This window comes from Clarias gariepinus, chromosome 10 (assembly GCF_024256425.1).
Source record: "Clarias gariepinus isolate MV-2021 ecotype Netherlands chromosome 10, CGAR_prim_01v2, whole genome shotgun sequence".
In the NCBI taxonomy this organism is placed as follows: Eukaryota; Metazoa; Chordata; class Actinopteri; order Siluriformes; family Clariidae; genus Clarias; species Clarias gariepinus.
The window spans coordinates 1,860,294-1,883,098 of record NC_071109.1 but is presented as its reverse complement, the minus strand read 5'-3'; the positions used below and the strand labels follow the sequence as shown (position 1 = coordinate 1,883,098).

The 22,805-nt window shown below is 38.7% G+C and overlaps 1 protein-coding gene across 1 annotated transcript in view; it reads right to left on the bottom strand.

The window, feature by feature from the left end:
• The window catches only part of pdgfc (platelet derived growth factor c), a 63,805-nt gene that overhangs the window by 27,153 nt on the left and 13,847 nt on the right, over window positions 1-22,805 (bottom strand). Inside the window, exon 2 of the mRNA XM_053505133.1 lies at window positions 714-909. Coding sequence (XP_053361108.1) covers window positions 714-909 — 196 coding nt within the window. The remainder of the gene's footprint in view (window positions 1-713; window positions 910-22,805) is intronic.

Below are 22,805 nucleotides of genomic sequence, written 5' to 3'. Positions count from 1 at the left end.
GAGAGCCCGGGGCACGCCGCAGAAACAGCTTGTGTGAATTTAAACGCTCTGAGCAGACGCTCGCTTTTATCGATCTCTCCCAAAGTGAAACTCCATCCATCCATCCATCTATTCATCCATCTATTCATCCATCCATCCATCCATACATCGGCTCCAAATAAACAGCAGTTGAGGAGCAGAGTGAGCGAGGTACATTGCCTTAAGCCTTTTTTAATGTGGACAAACTGGCTAGCATGTGTGTATATATACAGTATGTGTGTGTGTGAGTGTGTGTCCATGTGTGTGTGTGCGCTGAATCTTAAATAGATGCCCAGCAGTGACATGGGTGACTCAGGGTCGATATGTGCTGGATGCATCACCATGGCAACAAACCGAGAAAGTACATTTAAAAACACAAAGGAATATTCAACTCCATTCTACATGAAGGTTGGAACAAATATTATAAAAATCCAAGTTTAACTATTAATCTGGTCACAAAAATATTTTTAAAAAAGGATGGCATTGAAGGTAGTTAGTTTTGCACTTAGATTTTTGTTTCCTGATATAAAATGTATATAAATTAAATAAGAAATTATACATACATTATACTGTATATACATTATATATAAAACTTCCTCTTCTTAAAAAATGCATGCACGTGACAATGTAGGGGACAACTCCTGGAGTAACTGTGTATATACTGGGTGTGTGTGTGTGTCATTGTTTTCACATACTTGCAATTGCCATCCTCAGGATCCTCCAGGCCGAAGCGGGGGTCAAAGTTCAGCTGAATCCTGGCGTTCTCATTGGCTGCCACAAGCCTCCACACGATCACAGTGCTGCGTGGGTACGTGTGTGGAAACCCGGGACTGTGGATGACCCCGTCCCCGCTCACCATCACTACCTTCTCATGCTGAGCCTCCTGAACTCCTGTATACACACACACACACACACACGGTATAAGGAATGTTAGCGTTATAGAACACAAGCTACAAAATCTTTAAAAAAAAAAAAGATTTATGAAAACAATCTCCTACAGTTCAACAATCAATAGAGTAAAATGAGCTGAGGGAAGCGCGCGGCATGCTAACGTAGCCATTTCTCTCAGCATCAGTCCTCATCGACGTTCCCTCCCTCCAATCTTAACCACTTTTTAATTAACACTGATTATCCAATTAGCCATAAAACTATATTTTACCAAGCACACCGCTAAAATCGTTATTATTTAAGTAGCTCGTGAAGGTCAGAAACATTACATTACATTAAGTGCAATTAATTTGGCACAGGGAAGCGGTTTAGTGCTAAGATTCTGTTTGAATGATGTTTTCATCATGAGATGTAATAAAGTCGTACAGTAAAAACCCTATACACCTACATAAACACAAAACTGCCTGAATATAACAAAACTAGCATGGGGTAGTTACTGTACGTAGCACTGATATCAGCTGACAGCGCATGTCAAATTAGCAAGATAGAAGTTTTTATGATTACTACTGTAGATGACAAAAAAGTGGGCGTGGCTGACATTGTGTAAGGCTTCAACACACTCATGAGTCACTCATCACTAACGTCACATGATCTGTCCTGAGCTTCAGGCTTAAAAAGTCCCTTTAGCCCTAATCCACCTAGCGATGACGAGCTAATCCAGAGCGCAAACGCTAACCGAGCAAGAACAGGCTAATCTGTCGAGTAAATGCTAACCTAGATAATAAATCCTAGTCTAATGCTACGTGAGAGCTAACTCTCTGACTAAAAGCTAAGCTCGCTATATAAATACAAGAAAGGTTTTGTCTGTACATCAGTCAGAACTCAGTCTTTTAATAATATCTTTACATTTTATATGTTGGAGGACCAGAAACCAGTCAAAAAAAAAAAAATCTGTTTATCTGTCTGTCTGCCAGATTTTGTCACATCACCACACAAAACTCTCTGGATAGAATTAAATGAAGCTTCGCTAGTGCTTTTTTTTTCCTGAAGTTTAAAAGTGATGTTATGAACAGTTATGTGTGGGATTTAATAATCTACTGTAAAATAATCTACTAATGCGCTCCTGTCTCAATGTAAACAAACACCTGCACCAATAGATATTAATTAGAAAAGATAAAGTGGATATTTTTACTGGGATTAGTTCATATTTTCACTTTGGCTGAAATAACAGCGCTGAAGTGGTATAAGTGAATTTTAACACGCTGGAGTGGTTTTAAGACAAAACTTCATCTTTATCCTTTGATCTACTTTTTCCATTTCTCATCTGTGATTCACTCTCCGATTACCGAACAGGGAGTGTATTTGTCTGAGCACCAAAGAAGGACAACTTAGTGTAAACAAGGCGTAAGATACTCAACCTTACAGAATGGGATTTCTTTGTATTAATAAGTTAGACAGAGAGTTCTGCTGTACAGAGAGACACACAGACATGTACGTGGGCTTCAACCTCAAATAATAATAATAATAATATCACTGATTACATTAAAGATCAACAGAAAGTAGTTTATCCACACGATCTGTACAATCAGTTGTTTTTTGTTTGTTTGTTTGTTTGTTTTGTTTTGTTCTTAGGTGGGAAGCTGGAACATCAGCATGAGCAAACCTTTCCTAAACCAGTAAAGCATGAAAAGATTTCCAGACATTTAGGAATCCATGAATAAATCTTGATGTGTGTAATTTGTATCTGTTGGCCTTTAGATAAATAAATGCCTTGTTAATGTTTTCTTCCTGTGTATTAAAAACCTATTAAAGACAATCAAAGTACGACAGCAACAATCACACAAACGCAGTCTGAGGCATGGGAGAGAACATCGACACTTCTAGAACAATCAGTGAACGATATTCATGTTTTTTCAGCACTCAGAGCCACTGGACCGGAGAGAATTCACCGACATAAACGTTCAGTGTGGCTGTGAGAGGAAACGAGATGCCGCTGCCGCCACTGCGCTGCCCCGAGCGTGTCATGTGATGTGGCGTAGGGAAGTGTGTGTGTGTGTGTGATGGGAACAGACAGCTGTTGGAATGCGACAGCGCTGAAAGGATTTTCACACACTTCCCACACCCGGCGCCCACCCAGGGGATACATTTCACTTCACCTTTCACACCGCCTCAATACACACACACAGCTCTATTAAACACTGTGGGAAGCAGCATACACACACACACACACACACACACACACACTGCCCCCAGACAGACTGATCTGTTCACATCCTGCTGCTCTCATCACCACACCTGACCACCGGGGCAAGAACAATCAGGGTATTAAAATAAAACACAGCTCATGACCAACACTACAGGGCATAAAACACACAAAAAGAAGATCTCGGAATGCCCTGGTGTGTGTAAACTGTACACACAACCATTTACCGACACCACTCGGCCACAATACAGCCACGTCCCCCATACAGTCCTGACCTCACTCCAAGCTATTTCCATATGTTTGTTTCATTAAAAGGAGTTCCTGGGAGGCCGGCGTTTCAGACGTGAAGCAGGCGTACTGAGAAAACTTGATGGTGTCCAAGCACTAGTGAAACACTGGAATAAGTGCGTTAGTGTTGAGAAATAAAGGGAGTTCTGACTCTCAGAGCTGTGTTTTGTTATTCTGCACAATTAAAAGTCCCAATTTGACTTGAACAGTCCTTGTATATACCAGATTTTTGGCACGTTTTTATTCCAGACACGAAAATACTTCCAACAGGCCATAAAACAGTCTGTGCAGGCTATGGGGTGTCTTCCTGTCCTGAGAAATCCTCGTTCAGAAAAAAAAAAAAAAACAATGGAAAGACTCTCTGCATAAATATCACATGAGTCATGCATTATACACTCATTTGCCACTTGTAATGGGAACCTCGGCTCTTCCAGTGAGCCAGACCAGCCGAGTCGCATCGTGTGTACAATAAGAGTCGACTCCTTCGGTTCAGAAATATCCAAAGTCTTCTAATGAGCCAAATAACATTGTCTAAGGTTGAATTGAATCAAATCTAATAATGGAATAATGCAAATTAAATCCGTAATCAAACATTAGCATTCATCTGAATGCTTTTCCAGATTACTCAAATTAACAACCAATCGACTCACTGGAATCAGCTCAGCAGTGAAGAGCCCTTCTAACATTCCCAAGCTTTATGTGATAGAGCATGCCAAATCGAAGGATTCCTGGTCTCAGCCACACAACTTTGCCAAACTCATGCTCAAGCCTACAAACTTACACGAGGCCCGACTACACCTCACGATTTTTGATGAATTACCCGGGCGTATTATGAACTGCTCTGAGTTCTCATCGTTAAACAGCCACCTGGATGACTGTGACTACAGATTCGTGAACCCGCCATGCTGGTTCAATTAAAAATAAGTAACTAGTAGTTAATACAGGAGCTACTAAAACCTAAACCTAAGATTCAAAATTCGGTTTAGTTTCAATTTAATTATTTAGGTTTTTATTAATCCACTTATATATTCACATTTATTGTTGTGGAATATCTGTGAAACGCCGGTTCTTACTCACATTCCAGCACTAACATCTGACTGTCCCTCTGAATTTCACCACCGTGTACTGAAAGACTGAATGTCATAGTTTTACTCTAATGATTTTACTCTTGCTCAGCATCTTATGATTAATGAATAATACAGATTTATTAAGAATAAAATCTATAATTTTGGTCAGATTGCTGGGATGGAACTATATGAGTGAAAGAACCAGATGAGGATGGGTTCCCTGTTAAGTCTGGTTCCTCTCAAGGTTTCTTCCTATTGCCATCTCAGGGAGTTTTTCCTCGCCACTATCATCAGGGACTATCTGACCATTTTGATTCATACACATTCACATTCCATATAAACTTAAATAACTCTTTTGATTGTGTAAAGCTGCATTGCGACAATAAAAACAAAAAAACAAAAAAAATGCTATACAAATAAAATTGAATTGAATTGAATTAAACTAGGTGTTCATGTTGTCATGTTGTCAAGGCGCTAGGGGTAGCTCAGTGGTTAAGGCTAGGGGTAGCTCAGTGGTTAAGGCATTGGACTACGGATAAACGAACGTGCTCTGGACGTCCTAGACGTTTATGTTGCGTTTTGTAGTGGCGCTTGATTGACTTCTACACCTGCGTTCGTTTGTCTCTGTCTAACGTCAGCCTGCAGCCCAAATTGTAGTTTGTGTGTTAACCTGTGGGGGCAGTGTGTCGGGAACTGGATATGAAAGCCCGCTGCTACTGGGTTCACCCTCTGACTGCACAACGTCGGATTAAAGGAAGTTTTCTTGTGGTTTATGAAGAAATGCGAATATTTCCACGTACATTTTTTTAACAATTTATTTTTTTTATTTTGCCCTTTTGTGCATTTCCCTATGTATAGCATGTAGGATCATGGGATATATCCGGGCCTCTGAAGCGTAACATGAACGCGCAGAAAACAAACTAGAAGCGGTTTCTTTGCGTTCGTTGGGTTTTGAACGCCAAGAAAAAGCTGCATGCAACGTTTTTTTAATGCTGTATAAACGCGCTGCCGGACAAACGCACGTCACCAAAGCCCGTGTGAACACTCTCATTGACTCCTACGTGTAGAAAACACTCGCCGCTTGATCCGCGCTCACCGGACGGTACGAACGCAAAAAAACAAAAAACGCTGGAATTTAAAGTCCGTGTGAACAAGGCCTAAGACTCCTGGGATAGGCTCCGCCCCCAGCGACCCTGAATACAGGATAAAGCAGTATAGAAGAGGAGTGCGTGAGTGAGAGAGTTCAGTTCTATGTTTGTGCTTCACACCTTCTTTTGCTATCAAGAGATGTTTTTATTAAAAGCAATAAAAAATATATATATAACTCTCAAAATAAGCAACAATTGCTCGTACGAGCTACCATTTATGAGGAGAGAAAACCTAGAACAAGGTCATGACCCCTTGTCTCGTTTTATTCTTGTGCCATTTTCCGATATCATGAAGCTTCGTTCGCTGTAATTTCTCGTATATGGTGCGTCAGATTCTTGGCCTCTTTCAGTTCCAGATGCAAGACGACTGAAATGCGTAGTGGCACAGGACTGACTCATTAGTCTCGTTACATGGACGGAGCCAGATGCCCGACCGTGTTTGCGAGTGGACAGCGAGTCGAGTCTGCGAGCGAGTGATTCATGCAGGATTCTGTTCCAGGAGTCTGTAACGTGCCAAGAGCAATAACGCAATGATTTACTGTCTGCCTCGATAGTTACAGACAGCCGTGGGCAAGCGCTCCAGCTCTCGAGAGAACACAAGGAGAAAAGAAAAATTCCACCGGCTTGACCTTAAACTGGGGAAGAAAAGCGTCAGGGTCATCACAGTTCCCCATGTATAAAAAAGGGGAAGGTTTTTCTTTCCTTCTTTTATGTCTACGTGTTGTGTCATGATCAGATGCACACCAGGGACCAGGGGTGAAAGACGTGTCATGTCTGGAACACAAACGCCCCACACAGATCATGGTATGTTCTGCCCCGGAGAGCAGACAATCATCAGGCTTTCTGAGGTGAAGCGAGATCTCTGAGGCTCCCCCGAGACATTCAGCGCGAAACTTATCCAAACACGCGGGGCCGCAGGCGACCGGTGTAAGGTTGCGCTGAAAATCTGCCTTCTCCGCAAGACAAAACACTTTATGTATCCAGTTATATAAACAGATCAGGGGGCTGGCTGTCGCTGCCAGCTTCGCTTTTTATGTCCTGTCACGGGAGAAGCTGGAAATGACACAACGCTTTGTTTCATCTCTTTTCAGCGTGTTCCAGCAGGGTGCAGGCCGCTGATTGACAGCTCGCTCTCAAAGAGGTTTCACGTTTCCTGCAAGATTTCACCAATTCAGACCTGCAGATCTGCGGTTTTAAACAATATTTAGCCCTTAAAGGGAGGATTGTGCTTCTCAGTCTCCTTCCTGATGACCGCACACGATTACAGCTAGGTCGAAATGTCAGATCAAGAACAAGGAACGCTCCTAATGTGATAAATCTGAGGGGGGAAAAATGCGTTGGACGGAATGAAAAGCTGGAAAACAGTTTAAACCTAAACTACAGTAGTTCTTCCTGACATGAGAAAGGTCCCTCCGCTTCATTTACCCATGATCACATTCTTCATTTAAGCTGTAGTGTTCGTAGGTTCTTTCCTGTAATGTTAAACATTATGTGCATTATAATGCAATATAATGTAGATTATATATGTGTATCACTCTAATCTACAGTAATTCAAATGTTTGCTGCTTGTCAGAGAGGTGAATTATGACCCGGTGTATTCACCGTACAGAGAACGCCACATGCCATGTACACTTATGTTTTATTTCTAGTAAGTAATAATTAAACGCTGTAGTTACTAAATTACTGTAAACATTGTAATTTGTAAACAATCTGAACATCAGATTTAGGTACTAAGTTCATTTATATTTTAATTCATATACACGTTTCAGTTTTTAATTCATTTGTGCAAATGATAGTTACTTTCACAATTTGGTTTATTTGCTGTTCAAATTTGTTTTTTTAAACAAGCGAGGCAAAATAGGAATAAATACGGGACCACTGTAGGTCACTATAGAATATAATTACAAGAATTAAATGAATCACAAGCTCCGCCTTCACATTTTAGGACACACCTCTTCCCAGTCAAGTCTAATGCTAAAGAAAGAAGTAATCTACTGTAACTCTACCAATGTTTATAATAACCCTAATGTCTTTGTGTATTTTACTTAAATACAGTTAAAACATTATTTTTATTTCTTTGTTAGCCTTATGCACACTCAAGATAAGATAAGATAAGATAAGATAAGATAAGATAAGATAAGATAAGATATACCTTTATTTGTCCCACAGTGGGGAAATTTCTATTGCATCCTCTATAGCGCTTATCCTGTACAGGGTTGCAGAGGCCTGGAGCCGATCCCAGGGAACTCTGGGCATGAGTCAGGATACACCCTGGTGCCAGTCCATTGCAGGGCACACACACTCACACACTACGAGCAATTTGGAGATGCCAGTTAGCATAATCTGCTAATTTGGACTGTGGTAGGAAACCAGAGTACCTGGAGGTGACCTTGCAAACCCAGTGAACACAGATCCGAGGTGGGAATTGAACCCTCAACCCTTAAGGTGTGAGGCCACAGTGCTTACCAGTACGCCATCGGTGCCACTTAATTCATGATTTAATTTGAGTTTTTTTAATAAAATCATGTTTCAATGTGTCCAGTTCTAATCATAATGCAAAACAATGTAAACTATCCTGTTGCCATTTTCAATTTTCGAACAGTTTCTGTGCTTCATTTCTCGCTCCCTTGAGACACCAATGACGTTCAGAAAACTTAAAATTACTTGCTGGATTTTTTTTTTTTACTTAAATTTACATTAAATTTGATGAAACTTAAACTCCATGCGTCTCTCACACAGACCTGAACAACATGCAAAACAATCACAACAGCCTGATCACACACACACACACACACACACACTGAAATCTACCTTCAGAAATCTGTGACGTGCATGAGGATTAATGAGCTCTAAACACGGAGTACAACACACACACACACACACACACACACACACACACACACGTGTCTGACGGAGAGACGTAACAAGCCCTTAACACACAGACGGCCAATTAGGAACGCACATATGGCTTTGCAGAAACGTTTCCTGATATAATAATTCCTTTAGAGAAATCAGCAACACAGTGAGTGGAGTTACAACTTACAGACGGATGATTAAAGATGGAAAAATCTGGTTTTACATTTAGCCTCCGTAAGAGAGAGAGAGGGAGAGAGAGAGGGAGAGAGAGAGAAAGAGAGATAGAGAGAGAGAGGGAGAGAGAGAGAGAAAGAGAGAGAGAGAAAGAGAAAAAGAGAGAGAGAGAGAGAGAGAGAGAGAGAGGTGATACAGAGTTATAACAGCACGTCACAGAGGCGTTCTATTCCACTTATACAGGAGTAATTTTGCTAAAGACTGTCACATCATAGTGTTTATCTGTTTATAGTTCTATTTAATTATTAATTGTAGTGAGGCTCGCTTGCAGTATAGCAGCTATAATAAACAAACAAGCAAACAAATAAAGTTTTTTCCTGTTATAAAGAGCATAAACTCTTCTGTCTCGGTGTAGAGATGTCTGAATCAATAAAGTTACAGCACTGACACTGGAGACTCCTTCCCTGTTACAGAACACCAATCAACACTTTCTGAACAATTCCTTGCCACTCTGTTCAGGTATAAGAGGAAATAAAACGCTTCACAGTAACAGTGACTCTTTGTCTTTGATTGTTTTTCTATAATGGCACAACACGCTGTGGTTTAATCCTTATTTAAAACACTCTGGTGCTCAAGACTCGCGGTCTCCTCGGCGGCGACAGGACCGTGTTTCTGAAGCCGTTTTCATTGCGGTGAAGTGTGTGTGTGTGTGTGTGGTGAGGTGACCTCATCCGAGCAGGTTAAATAATGCCGTACACTGATCAGAGGCCGTTCCCCCGAGTGCATTACCTCAAACATGACTTTTCCTTGACCCACTTTTCCCCGGACCCCCTCCCTCGCTCGCTCGCTGTCTCTGATTAAGGGAGGAAGCTGAGGATGAATAAACACAGACGCACAGAGCTACCATTGTGCCTCGGCCGTGCATCAGACCTCCGACCGAGCGCACGGTTTAAATATTAACCCGCGAGCAGTTAGAGACAAAGAAAGCTCTCACACGTGCCTCTGTGTGTATGTGTGTGAGCGTGTGTGTGTGAGTGTGTGTGCTGTAGTATATGTATGACAGAGCAAGTACAGATACGCCCGCAGTGTAACGATAGACTGAAGGACCCAAAAGGAAACATTAATATCGTATTTCAGAAACATGTAATGATTTACGGCGACTGATCGAGTTATAACATTAAACACCTGCCGTGAAACGAATCGAACAAACCAGCAATTTGTTATCTATTAGATTAACTAATACCACCAACCATGTCTGCATAATGTCCTGTGATGTCATCGAAATGCACCTTTGTGTGTGCGCCTGTTCTCGCTCATCTCATAAAAGCTGCACAAAGTGTTCATTCATAAAAAAATATTAAAGTCGCACCTCTTTCACCAGTCATTCATTCACTCATTCATTCATTTGTCTGATCCTAAGCCCCGCCCATGCCTGGTTACTGTCGCTATGAAGCAGATATGAAAAGGAAACACGAAGCGTTAAATCTGTAACTTCATTTAGGTATTTAAAGTAATAAATAAATCAATAATCAGAAAGCAAAATTATGATCCAAGATATTTATGGTAGGATTAATGATAATAATAATAATAATAAAAGATAAGTCTTAATTCTCCTGAGAGATCTACATCACACTTCTAAAAACCACAGCTTCATTTCATCCTTCTCATCTGCGTCAAACTCCAAAAACCTTTCTTTTGCCAGGGGCTCAGCTTTCTGACTCGGTTATGAATCGTTGAATATTTATGACTTGTCATATTACAAGCTGAAAAACTGATTTGTTTCGGTTTTAAGGAAACAGGTCTTTCATGAATAATAATGATTAAAGTGTATGTGAAAATCTTTTAGTTTTGTTTTTTACAGAAATGTAGTAAAAAAGCGATTCTTGGTACTCGCTAAATTTTTTGGTAGACCTGACCAGAGGCTATGTTGATGTACAAGCACTTCATCTTTCATTTCCGTTTTCTCTCCCTGCATCAAGATGGCCTTAATATCCAGTCGAAGGAACGAGATTGGTTACGCCAACACTAATTCAAACGAGCGGGGACGCACACTAGGGTTTTAAATATTTGTATAATTTTTGGAAGGAACTCTACGTCCAAAAAAACAAAACTGGTTTGTATAATGGGTGCCAAAACTTTCAGTCTTTACTGCAGACAGCGTTAAGCTAACACTTAATCAAGTGAACAAATAGGGTGACTCCCCAGGATGCACTCCTTAAAGCGGTGGATATTTGGAACACCCCCGAACAATCTGACGAATTCCCACTTCCCAGTTCCAATAAAGGAAAATAAAAGAAAGTTTACATTTCTTTCTTTCTTTCTTTTTTTTTTTACAACTTTAAAGCTGCAAAATCCTTCCTTTTTCCCCATGGAGTGCCTTTTAATCCCCACATGTGTTTAGGGTTGAAACGGAACCCCTCGTTTACTGATTCCGTTCCTCGCTCACGCTCTCTCGCGATTCTCGTCCCCTCCTTTCATGTCTCTCGGACATCTGCTGCTGGTTAGGGAGCGACTGGTAACTACAGGTGCTGTAAATTCCACAGCAGTCCTTATGATATTTATTACAGTTTGGAGAAAGAGACAGGATGGAGGGATGTGTGGGAGAAAGAAAAGAGAGGAGAGAAGGGAGGGAGAGAAAAGGAACTCAATCCAGGGAGGGAATTTCTCATGCTATTAAAAAATCATTTGGTTTTATGGGCAGGTTGGCGTTTTCTAACGACTCAATATGTGAAGCAGATTGTTTTTCTTTTTTTATGCTAAACACACACACACACACACACACACACACACACACACACACACACACTCAACACTCACCTGTTGTCATTTAATCAGCAAAAACTGACTTTTAATATTACAATCTTTAACCTATTTAAAAAAAAAAAAATCTAAAACTGAGACTTTTGGGGAAAAGATTGAACCCACAAACAAAGACGATGCCCTGAATCTACATACGTACTTATTTAAGAATCCAGTGATCTTCAAAACACATGATGAAAATTGAAACTTTTTTTGATGATGTCTTGATCATTCTTTGAAGTTACTTTATTAGTTAAACTAGATTCTGGATTCTGATTGGTCAAGAAGGTGATGATTAGTTTTAGTTTCTGCTATCATAGAAAGTATGTGTACAATATATGTTGGTAAAATATGGTAATGTTTCTATAGTAATAGGTAGGGCTGCACACTTTGATAAATGAAATGAAAATTAATTTTTATGTGCTATTAACTGTGCATATGATAGTTGTGACTTGAACCGTAGATCTTTTACATTAGCAGGTTTTTAAAAAAAACAAAAAAACATGTGGGTGAGTTCTTTATATTTAACCTTTAAGAAAGGAGTCTCCAGTTTCAGAAAAGTTTAGTCTTTTAGTAATGTGTGTTTTTTTTTTAATTACTTCTGATTTTTAGCCCCTTTCATGTCAAACGTGACTATTAACGCATATACAATAAAAGTAAATGACTGTAACAGTAACAGTCCATCCCTAATGAAACAAACAGAAAAGCTCTATTTCATTAGGGACTGTTCCTAAAGCGTTAGTAGCTTTTGATGTTCAGACTATTTAAGTGTAAATTTAACTTTTTTTCTTTTTTCCTTTTTTTTTTTTTTTTACACTTTGTCATCAGTTGATTATTTTCAGTCTTCTGTAACTCTAAATGCCTCCTGGACCACCAGCGCTCAGCATCTCAGCACGCCGAGGGATAAAACCCAGGAGCGCTTGACTGACAGGGTGTGTGAACCATGTGACACCCGACTGCTACAGGTCAGGTATCATATTCTCACTCAAACACACACACACACACACACACACAAACACGACGAGTAAAGTTCAGCTTTTCCACATATGCCTTTGCCACTCTCGAGCAGTTCTATGTATGATTTAAACTCACACCCTTCCGGTGCTAGCTTGCCATCTGAGCTATAAATACTCCACTTAATGTTTATCGTGCATGCAGCGAGGAAGCTAACACGCTCTGAAACGCAGCTAGCACGACAGTTTAAAGCTGAAATAAAGGTTTACGGCTCGTCGCGTCTCACGTTAAGCGGCGTGAGAGCAGGTGCAGGAGATCGACTACTGCTCTGTCAACACATGCACAGAAATGCAATACTGCACAGTCTGGAGCAGGGGTTAACACACACACACACACACACACACGGTTTTACTAGTGCTACCCACATCAACACTCATCCGTTAACACGTGCTCTTAAAACACACCACAACATCCGGAAACCAGATCGTATAGCCGATCACAAACTGTCTCACTGCCATGTGGGTGTGAGAGAAAGTTTTGGCATCCTGTACTTGAAAATTAGCAAACCATCTAGAAAATATTAACGATGGTAGGATATTTTAAATCATTACCTTTTTCTGCAAAAGTACTTCAATAAATATTTAAATAGATACTCAAATTTGTCATTTTTTCCCGCAGATCAGTGCTAATCAAATGATTTTAGCAACAGCTTTAGCTACAAAACCGGTGTGGTCAACTAACTAGCAATTTATCTAGCTGCTTATTATGACTATACATCCCTGACCACACCGTCCACATCCTGAGGGTTAGATTTTGCTTTTTACTTCCTAGCAAACATATTAAGTAAGTGTTTGTGTCACGGTTATTGCTAACACATTGAATCAGTAAAACTCTGCTACATTTAAATAGTTTACAAGAATATTCCACACGTACAGCACAATCTTTCTATTCTCATTTATAGAAGGCAAAATTTCAACATGGCTGCTACTATCGCTATTTACTCTAGCATTGTGAGATTGTGTAAAAATGAGATTATAAATCTATAGAAGCTTTTTTATAATATTTTATTAGCACATCTGAGGTAAATATTGATATTTCTGACATTTTTCAGTCATCATTTGTGTAATTCTGCCTTTGCTTTGTTCTGTAACAGAAGATAAATAGCGAGTTTTGCTCAGTATTAGCTAGCATAGACTAGTGTCTGCATTTCCCGGTTGCTTAGCAACGGTATTGTTTCTGGTATAACTACTTAAAGGGTGAGCTAATTGTGTGTTCTTATAAAAATTCATTAAAAAATCCTTCCAGTAACTAGAAGCAAATTAGCATTGATTATTTTGTTTTTTTGTTATTTTTTTATGTTTACTTCACCAGAAACTTCTGGGAACCGTTCCTTAACATTCCCTTCATGGAAGTATGCTTTTAGGTTTTTATTAAATTTTGGAACCACAAATTAATGTTTTTTTTTTTTTTTTTTTTTTTTACAGGATTGCTTTTATGAACTAACATTCCAAGTTCTCTGAACCATATTAATGTGCCACATGAATGGTATATTTCCATTGAAAAAATTAAATAGGAACTACAAAAGATCAGTTTTCAGAACATTTCAGAACTCATTAGCAAATATTCCCTAAATATTTTGTTTCTTAAAAGCTTGAATTTTTAACACTCAGTTTTAATCTGCAAATGTTCCCTTATAAAGTTTTTTTCTTTCCGCTGTTTCTCATAAATAACATTCTGAATTGTTTGTGATTTTTCTGCAGTGTAAAACCATCTTTTGAATGAATCCATGCAAGCAGGAGTATTCATACACAGTAGTCACTAACAACTTCAATAAAGGAACAAATAAGAAGAAAATCCAGGACAAATGAAATGCCTACATGCCGCTGCTCCTTCCTAACAAAACACTACTCAGGATCGAAGTGGGTGGCCGAGAGAAAGTAATGAAACCATTTTAATCTCGCGTTAACCCGCCTGATGCAAGTGCGCTGGGATTAAAGCAGACCGCCTGCAGGACGAGACACAGCAGTCGGCAAAATCCACAAGTTCAGAGCCAACACTTAAACACTCTCCCTGGTTTTTGTTTAAAACCCGTGCTCTCACACACACATGAGCGCGGGCGCACACACACACACACACACTGTAACATGCAAACATTGGATAAAACCTTACACAAGACATCCCACACATGTGCATGTGTGTGGTTTGTATTATAGTAGCTCTAAAACTCTGTGTATAAATGTTTTGATTAACATTTAATTAACAAAAAAGCATTTTTAAAGGCTCTCACAGGCCAATAACACGCACAGAGACCATGCTTCCTTCACTACTTATTAACAATGACAAAAAGGCCAAAATTTGCCAAAGAATTTCGAACATTTCAAGGCCACACCTCCTTCACTATTCAGTTTCGCTGATCGTCACAGAAGCCACTATTTGCAGATGTTGATACAGAGGCCACGCCTCCTTTAATATTCAGTAATGCTAGCAGACACGCAGGCCACGCCTCTCTCACTGTTCATTAGAACAGAAGTGACGCCATCTTTAGTTTTAACACTCATTACCACTCCTTCATTATTTACTAATTATTATAGGCCATGCCTTCTTTCCTATTTATTAATACTCCTTAACATATAGGCCACGCCTTCTTCACCATTTCTTAACACTCGTTCCCAAAGGGAGCAGAACTTTATGAATAATTAACACTCATTAGCACAGAGGCCACCCCTTCTCTAGTTTTAAAGACTGACAGAGACCATGTGGCGGTAATGCAACTTACTGGACGTCAACCACCGTAAAGCCAGAACTAGAAACACTGAAAGTGGTAGGAACACAGGCCACGCCTCCTTCGTTTCTTCATAGGACTAACATGCACAACATGCCACGCCTTTGTTCTTATTGGATTGGTGCAGGAACTCATCACACCATCTGGGTTTGTCTGACTAAAGCAACTATTTTTTTTCTTAAATCTTTGCCAAGGAATTCCAAACATGTCAAATCAGGCCATTTCGGATTTTAATCAATTTTAATATCAAAGCCTGCAGCAAACTGAAGTTTAAATAGTTTATGAAATGATACCGCACTCAAAGTGCCGTTTATAAAAAAAATAGAAGTAAATCCATAATTATACTGTTGGAAACGCATTCATGTCAAACAACACAGAGAGGAATTCAACCACTAATCAGTAATGGATTTCTAACGTCAAACACTGAACAACGACTGGAAGAGCGTGACACACACACACACACACACACACACAACCGCACTTCAAGCTGTCATCTCTTTATCATTAACACAAACAAACGAACAAAGCCGCCGCTCCATCGTGTCAGAATGATCGCTTCCCCAATATCTAATCTAAATGAACAAACAGCACAGACGGAGGCGAGACGAGAAGCAAATGAGACGGAGAGGGACGGAGACAACGCTGATTGCATCTTTCCTCATAATTATAAAATAAAAATGGAGATATTTTTACATTTGGTTCACAAACTCAGAGCTGTAGTGTGAAAGAGAGAAATGACAAGAGGTTTTTTCATTTCATTATCTTTTGATATTATGTCTTGAGTAGAAAAACTCTTTTCTGGTTTCTAACATTACTTCTTGTTTTAAAGATATTTTTTGTACTAATTAAAACGCTTTCAGTAGATCTAATTGGTAAAGTGGCCACACCCTGGTGACTGTGTACTTGGCCTGAATGGATGAGGCCACGCCTCATTATTCACTTATGTTGATACTCACAGTGGCCACACATCCTTTACAGTAATATCCTCTTACACTGACAGTCACAGAGGCCACGCCTCCTTTATTTTTCACTTATGTTGACTGTCACACAGGTCCCGCCCCACCCTTTGTAACCAACATTTCTAGAGGCCATGTAATTTCTGCTTTTACTAAAACTGACAGGCTAAATGCCTAAATGCCAACATCAGGAAAAAAAATCTAACAACCTCCTGAGAAACCACATACACACACTGGTGTGAAATACCTGAGGATGAAGTGTGTATTGAGCACAGAGATAAAAGTGACAGGGATATATGGTGACTTTGCTTCAGCCTGGTGATCGGATGTCCATCATTACTATACTATTATTACTTAATATGTTACATTCTTTATCACTCATTGTGCTATTGGCTCCAGGAATGCTTTTCAGAATGATTAACTCGAACCAGCAGCTTAAACCAGGCTAACGTCTGGTGAATGATTTGCATGAAGAGTCCCAAGACACGAGATCTCCAGCTGAGGTGGAACAGTTTGCTCTGGTGAAGCTTGTAATCCGTGTGCTTTTGAGCTGAACCTCTTGCTAAGCCCTTCTGTAAAGAGTCTCTGACCAATCACGGCTTAAAAACTCAAGCTCAGCACTTTACAGCAGGCGGCGGTGGGGCACTTAGGAGAGGAGATGAAAAATAAGCAAACAAATATGAATTATCTAAGATACTGTGTGTGCCGCGCAACAAATGCGATAACATCATAGCATAGTGAATAAACCATTTACATGATTAATAAAATCACATAGACAATAGACAATTACAGTAATTTAAAGTTTGAAATAATTGTTCCTATGAAGTAAAAATATCTTGACTTTAGTCAAATTTATCAAATATTTCTTATTAAATGAAATACTAATAAACAAAGAATAAAAATTTACTTTTGCAAACTGCAAAAAAACTTACCATAAACTTACAAAAACGTTGAAATCTTTGAAATATTCTTGAAGTTAGACAAACGTACCTATAATTTCTTAAAATAAGTTTACAGCAAACTAAATATGAGATTATTAAGCTTTATTGATCTTGTTGAACGTTACCAAAATTGCAAGTGAAAACTAGTGGAATTATCTGATATCTTAATAATCACATGTTTGGTTTGCTCTTAATCTATTTAAAAAGGTTATAAATAGGTTTGGCTAGATTTAAGAATATTTCACTTGCACATATCGGATATTTACTTGATCTACAACTACACATAAGGTCGGGTTAGGTCTGATTTGAAAAGATTGTCTGGAAATAATATAATATAATGAACTTGATGTTGTGAATGTAAAATAAAGGCCTGGGAATTAGAGAGAAATGTGCTAGACAATGCTCTAAACTTTTTTAATAAAATCCAGATAACACTGCAAGTATTTCTTCTAATAAATATAAGACTAAAAGTCTTTTATTCATCTTATACAACAGCTTTTTTTTTTTCCAAATTCACACTTTTCCCATCATCGGTCAGATATCAGATATCGGGTTATAAGATGCAGCAGCCTACAGTACAGTACCACATATCTCCAGCCACGGCTGCCTTCTCTTTGCACTTCCTCAATGAACTCTTGCACCCGACTCTTTCATACGCAACCTGTTTGCTGTTCTGCAGATCCGTTTCTAATCTCTAACTTCCTTCATTCATCTCTCTGTATCAGGCAGGAAGACGGCCATGCTCTGCAGCCAGCCCGTGTTGACACTTTTGATTAGAAGTGCACATATTTAAAAGGCGTTCCCAAATTGCTGCCTGGAAAAGTAAAAAACACACGTCCCTCGGAGAGGTGCTTGCAGGTGCTTTACAGGAACCTGGACATCAGTAATAATGCATAAAAGAATTATGATGCTTTATTTGTGCCAAACTTGAACTGGAGCTCTGCAGGTTTAGTGACAGGTGTGTCCTGTTTCTTTCCTAACACTATGAATAATGCCTGGACATCCCAGTGCTGATAGAATCATAGCGATTTCACGAATTCCAGGATTTTATTGCAATCTATTTTGATCATACCATATATCTGAACTAATTTTTTAAAATGAGAAACAAGTTAAATACCAGAAATCAGCAGCCATCACCAACCAAAAAGTAGCATACTTCCATCTAGAAGATAATAGGGCTAATATTAGCTAAAATGGCAGAAAATAAAACAGCAGCTAAACAGAAAATAATAAATCACTTAATTTGTATAATGTTTACTGAAAGGTAGGGTTGCACAACCAAATTTTGGCTAGGTGAAAGCTGTCTGAACATTGAATTTTTGCCCAATAATGTATTCAGTGTTAAACAGTATGGTCAACTAAAATGTAATAGAATTGTTACAAACACAATGCTGTCCAACCTGATAATGAACTTGGATTGTGGTTTTAAATACACAATAAAAGTTTTCTTATAAAATGTACCTAGCTATTAGCATAAATATCTACTGCTTCCATGGGAAGGTAATTTAGTAGTAAGCTAGTAAGCATTAGTACAGAGCTAAGTTTAAGACATTGGCTGACTTAGCGAACATTAAATTTAGCAGTGATTTGTGCTAAGCCATTTTGGATTAATTTTAAGAGTAAAAAAGGAAAAGGTGGTAAAGCTTGGCCATTAAGGATTTACATTAACGAAAGGTTCACGTCAAAATAAAAAACTTTTTTATACTGAAAAAAATAAGTTTTTATACTGTCAACTATTATGGAACTCATCAGGACAGTTTTGACTTATTTATTGATCCTTCTTAGGTTTGGTAGAGACTAAAAGTTCAATACGGCATTCCTCAGGGTTGTGTTTTAGGCCCACCGTTGTTTTCTCCAGAATCCAGAACAACAAGAAAAAAAGGAATTCCAGAAAAGTTTCAAAAGTATGGTTAAAACAATCCTGGTCTAAAATCTCTAATTGATACTCATGTAAGCAAACCAGGCGGCAACAAATTGAAACTTAAGGAAACACTGAAAAATGAATGTAAATGGAAAACAACAGAGGGCTGTTGAGGGCTTGATTGATACCATATGGTACTGTTTGTGCTTTAAAGCCTTGTTATTTATGCAAAAACAAAATGTAAATAAATAAAATATAACCATAAAGGGTTAAAAAAAACACACTGGACAGCTCTGTTGTCAAAATATCATAAACTTTGATTAAGGGTTAGGAAATGATCCTGTTCTGAACAATTACATAGATAGATGGATGGATGGATGGATGGATGGATAGATTGATGCTTCAATGATCCTAAAGAAGATTCACAAAAAAGGACATTCAACCTTTCAAGCTGCTCTAATAATAATGATAATAATAATAATAAAACTTTGGAATTAAAAAGTGTAAGCAAACCAGGCGATAAGCAAATAAACAAGATAAACAAAAATGATATAAATCAAATTAAATAAACATTAAAAACTAGAGCGAACCATAAACAGGACTTTGTGGTATGCCTTATTAACATTCTTTAAACATTATGTGAAATAAAATGTTTATGATCTGACTGATGGTACAAAATGTAATTTCTAAAAGCTTGGTGTAGAGAATCACAAACTCTGTCCAGGTTTTGGGCCACAATTTTGATCTAAACAGTGTAAAATGATCAGCTCACAAATAAACCAGGGACATAAATCTGACACCAAACAAATCCACATGAATCAAATAAAAAAACAGCCTTGATGGATCGCAGATCAGACTTTTGTGCTTTAAATACACACTGGACGAGACCGTCTTGATAATATCATACGCTATGATTCTGATCATAACAGTTCAGACCAACTGTCTGAGACAGAATGAAATAAACCGGGAGAGTGAGACATTCGTACCCAAAGTAGCATCTGGTCTGGAAATAGAGCTCCAGATGGTTTGTTATAAAAGATCTCCTTGTTATTTTTCAGACACAGGTGGCCTGCTTAGAAAACAGCTCTGAAAAATATGTATATATATATATATATATATATATAAAAAAAAAAACACCAGATAAATTAAATCTTTTCAGCAGAGCACTGTTACTCCAGCAGGATCGGAAAAACAGATCAAAGTCATTTCTTTATATACATTTAAACGGCTTGAATTTGAGCAAAATTAGCCTCTCGATTAGTACCCATCTCACCCACAGGAACTTTATCTGATCCTCTGAGATCAATCCTCACAGAACCAGAGAGCTCGTTAACACGTTCCAGCCTCCTGCAATATTAGCGCTGCAATATTCCAGACCTGATAGTGTAATAATCATTAGCACATCATTTGGACCAACAGGGCTGAATAATACAGCTCAGAGGATTCATAAGCTGAGAAGATGAGCGATGCTGCGTCAGAGTGTGTGCATGCATCTTATTACAAGATATTTATATCGCGTTCAGAAATTCCCAAATGCAAAGTTTTCGACTAATCATATTTTTTAATACTCTAACATGCAGAGACATTTGCTATAATGAAGGTACGTCTCTAAAATCGAAACTCTAAACGTCTCCCAGTGACAAATTACATTTCTGTCTTATTCAGTTTGGATTGAGTGGATACAGGATTTTTCAGTGCAATTTCATATGCTGCAAAAAAACTATATAAGCGAGTGAAAATATCTTTAATATAGTTAAATGTTTCTACAATTTTTAAAATAAGATTCCAACAAACGAAATAGGTGGCACAGTGGCGTAGTGGTTAGCACTGTCACCTCGCACTGCCAGGGTCTGTGTTTATGGAGTTAGCATGTTCTCCCCGTGCTTGATGAAAAGTAATCCGTTATTTAGACAATTTATGTAATCCGTGAGCCACACAGCAGTCATTTCCAATCCGTTAGAGTGTGTGTGTGTAAAAGTTGGCCTACAAGCCCCGCCCCCGATAACACGCCCCCTCTGTTATTCCTGCGGTTATACCCCTATCTCAGCTATGCGGTTTGACTATGTGAGAACCGACGCGCGGAAAGATGGAAACCTAATCACAGCACCAAAACTTGCGGTGAATCATGATGAACCGTACTTACGGCCCCCGCGCGAAACCGCGTAGGTGAGATAGGGGTATTAGTGGTTAACAGATTATGGGCCAAACTTCACTGATTATAAAGGTCTTGACTAAAAGAACATGCATGAGGAATCACAAAGGAGTTTTTATTTTTTTGCAATGGGAAAGTACTCGAGCTAGTTACTTTTATCAGAAAGTAACGCTGTAATGTAACTGATTAATTTTTAATGACAGTAATATTGAAATGTGATTAGTTACTTTAAATGCATGGCTATTTCTCTTGCTTGTCATTTCTGCAGCCTTTCTTTCTTTCTTCCTTTTATCTTTCACACAAGTTTTATCACTTTCAATATACTCTTCTTCTCCTTCTGTAGCCGATCAAACAGTATGTAAAACAAATTGTAAAAAAAAAAATCTAAACAAATTAAATAATGTACAATAATAAATAGCTATAAAATAAACCTAGTTAAGAATGATGACATTTTTTACTATAAATGTTGCATGTCAGTAAAACTAGTTCCTTCTCAACTTCCTAACTCAGTTAAAATTAATATTTAAAAAAATAAAATAAGGACCAAGAAGCCCCAAAGAAGCATAAAACTTGCCTGTCTGGAAATTGTAAGAACACTGGAGACTCCTTCCATAACAATTTAGTAAACACATAAATAAACTTAAGCATTTATAGAAGGATTAATACTATCCATTAAAGGGCATTACAGTATGTACTGTAGGCTATGTATGGAGCATGATCTACCTGTGTTTATTAACTTTGTCTAAACTGGTTTAATGAGCAGGTGTTATAACACATTATGTGGTCTGAGGTTACAGTACGTTATATTAATCTCAAGCCTTAAAATGAACTAGTGTCATGATGCAAGTAATTATAACTAGTTAATAACTAAGCTCATATATGGTGTTACATGTGAAATATAACATCCAGATGTTATAACTGTCCAGATGTGGTAACTACATGACAAAGATAAAACACACACACACACACACACAAAAAGACACATTATAACCAGTTTGTCGTGAAAGTCCCAGGAAGGTACAGAAACTACATTTCCCATCAGCCCCTGCACATCAGACCCTAACGGACTCTGTCTAGGTCTCGTCGTACCTTACCAAGTGCGTTATTTAGTTACTCTGCAATGTCTTAGTGTATATATATATAAATATATAAACACTCGCACCTGTGTTTTTTTTTCTCTGCATAAGTGAAATTAGATTAAGATACTCTGCAGCCAGAAATACATTCATTTTCAATGATGTCATCATGTAGAGTGGCGTTTCATAACTTTAGCGTATAAATGTTTCAGATTTGGGGATCGCGGTATGCAGACGCTCTGTCCGGCGCAATCTAGAGACTCATAAATCAGGGTCCGGGGTCCATCTGATCCAGACAGCTGTTGCTCGGAGAAAAGGATCCTCGGTCTCTAGGGAGATCACCGGGTTCCCTGCAGCATTCGTGTGGAGCCCGAGTGTGTGTGTTTAAAAAAGAAAAAGCCCTATTTGTGCTCAGGCCCTATGCCAAGCATTCTCCTTCCACTAGCCGTGATTGAGTTACACACGCCGGGGTGTGTGACACACAGTTGTATATCACGTCGAAGCGTGTGTGAGGCCGCGTAATGCAATTTGCCTGCCACGGGGATCCTGTCGCTTCACCGATGAGTCCTACAACAGGTGTTTCTGTTTTTTTTTTTTTCCTCCTCCCTTTGCAAACACAATGTCCATATTTCAGCGGCGAAT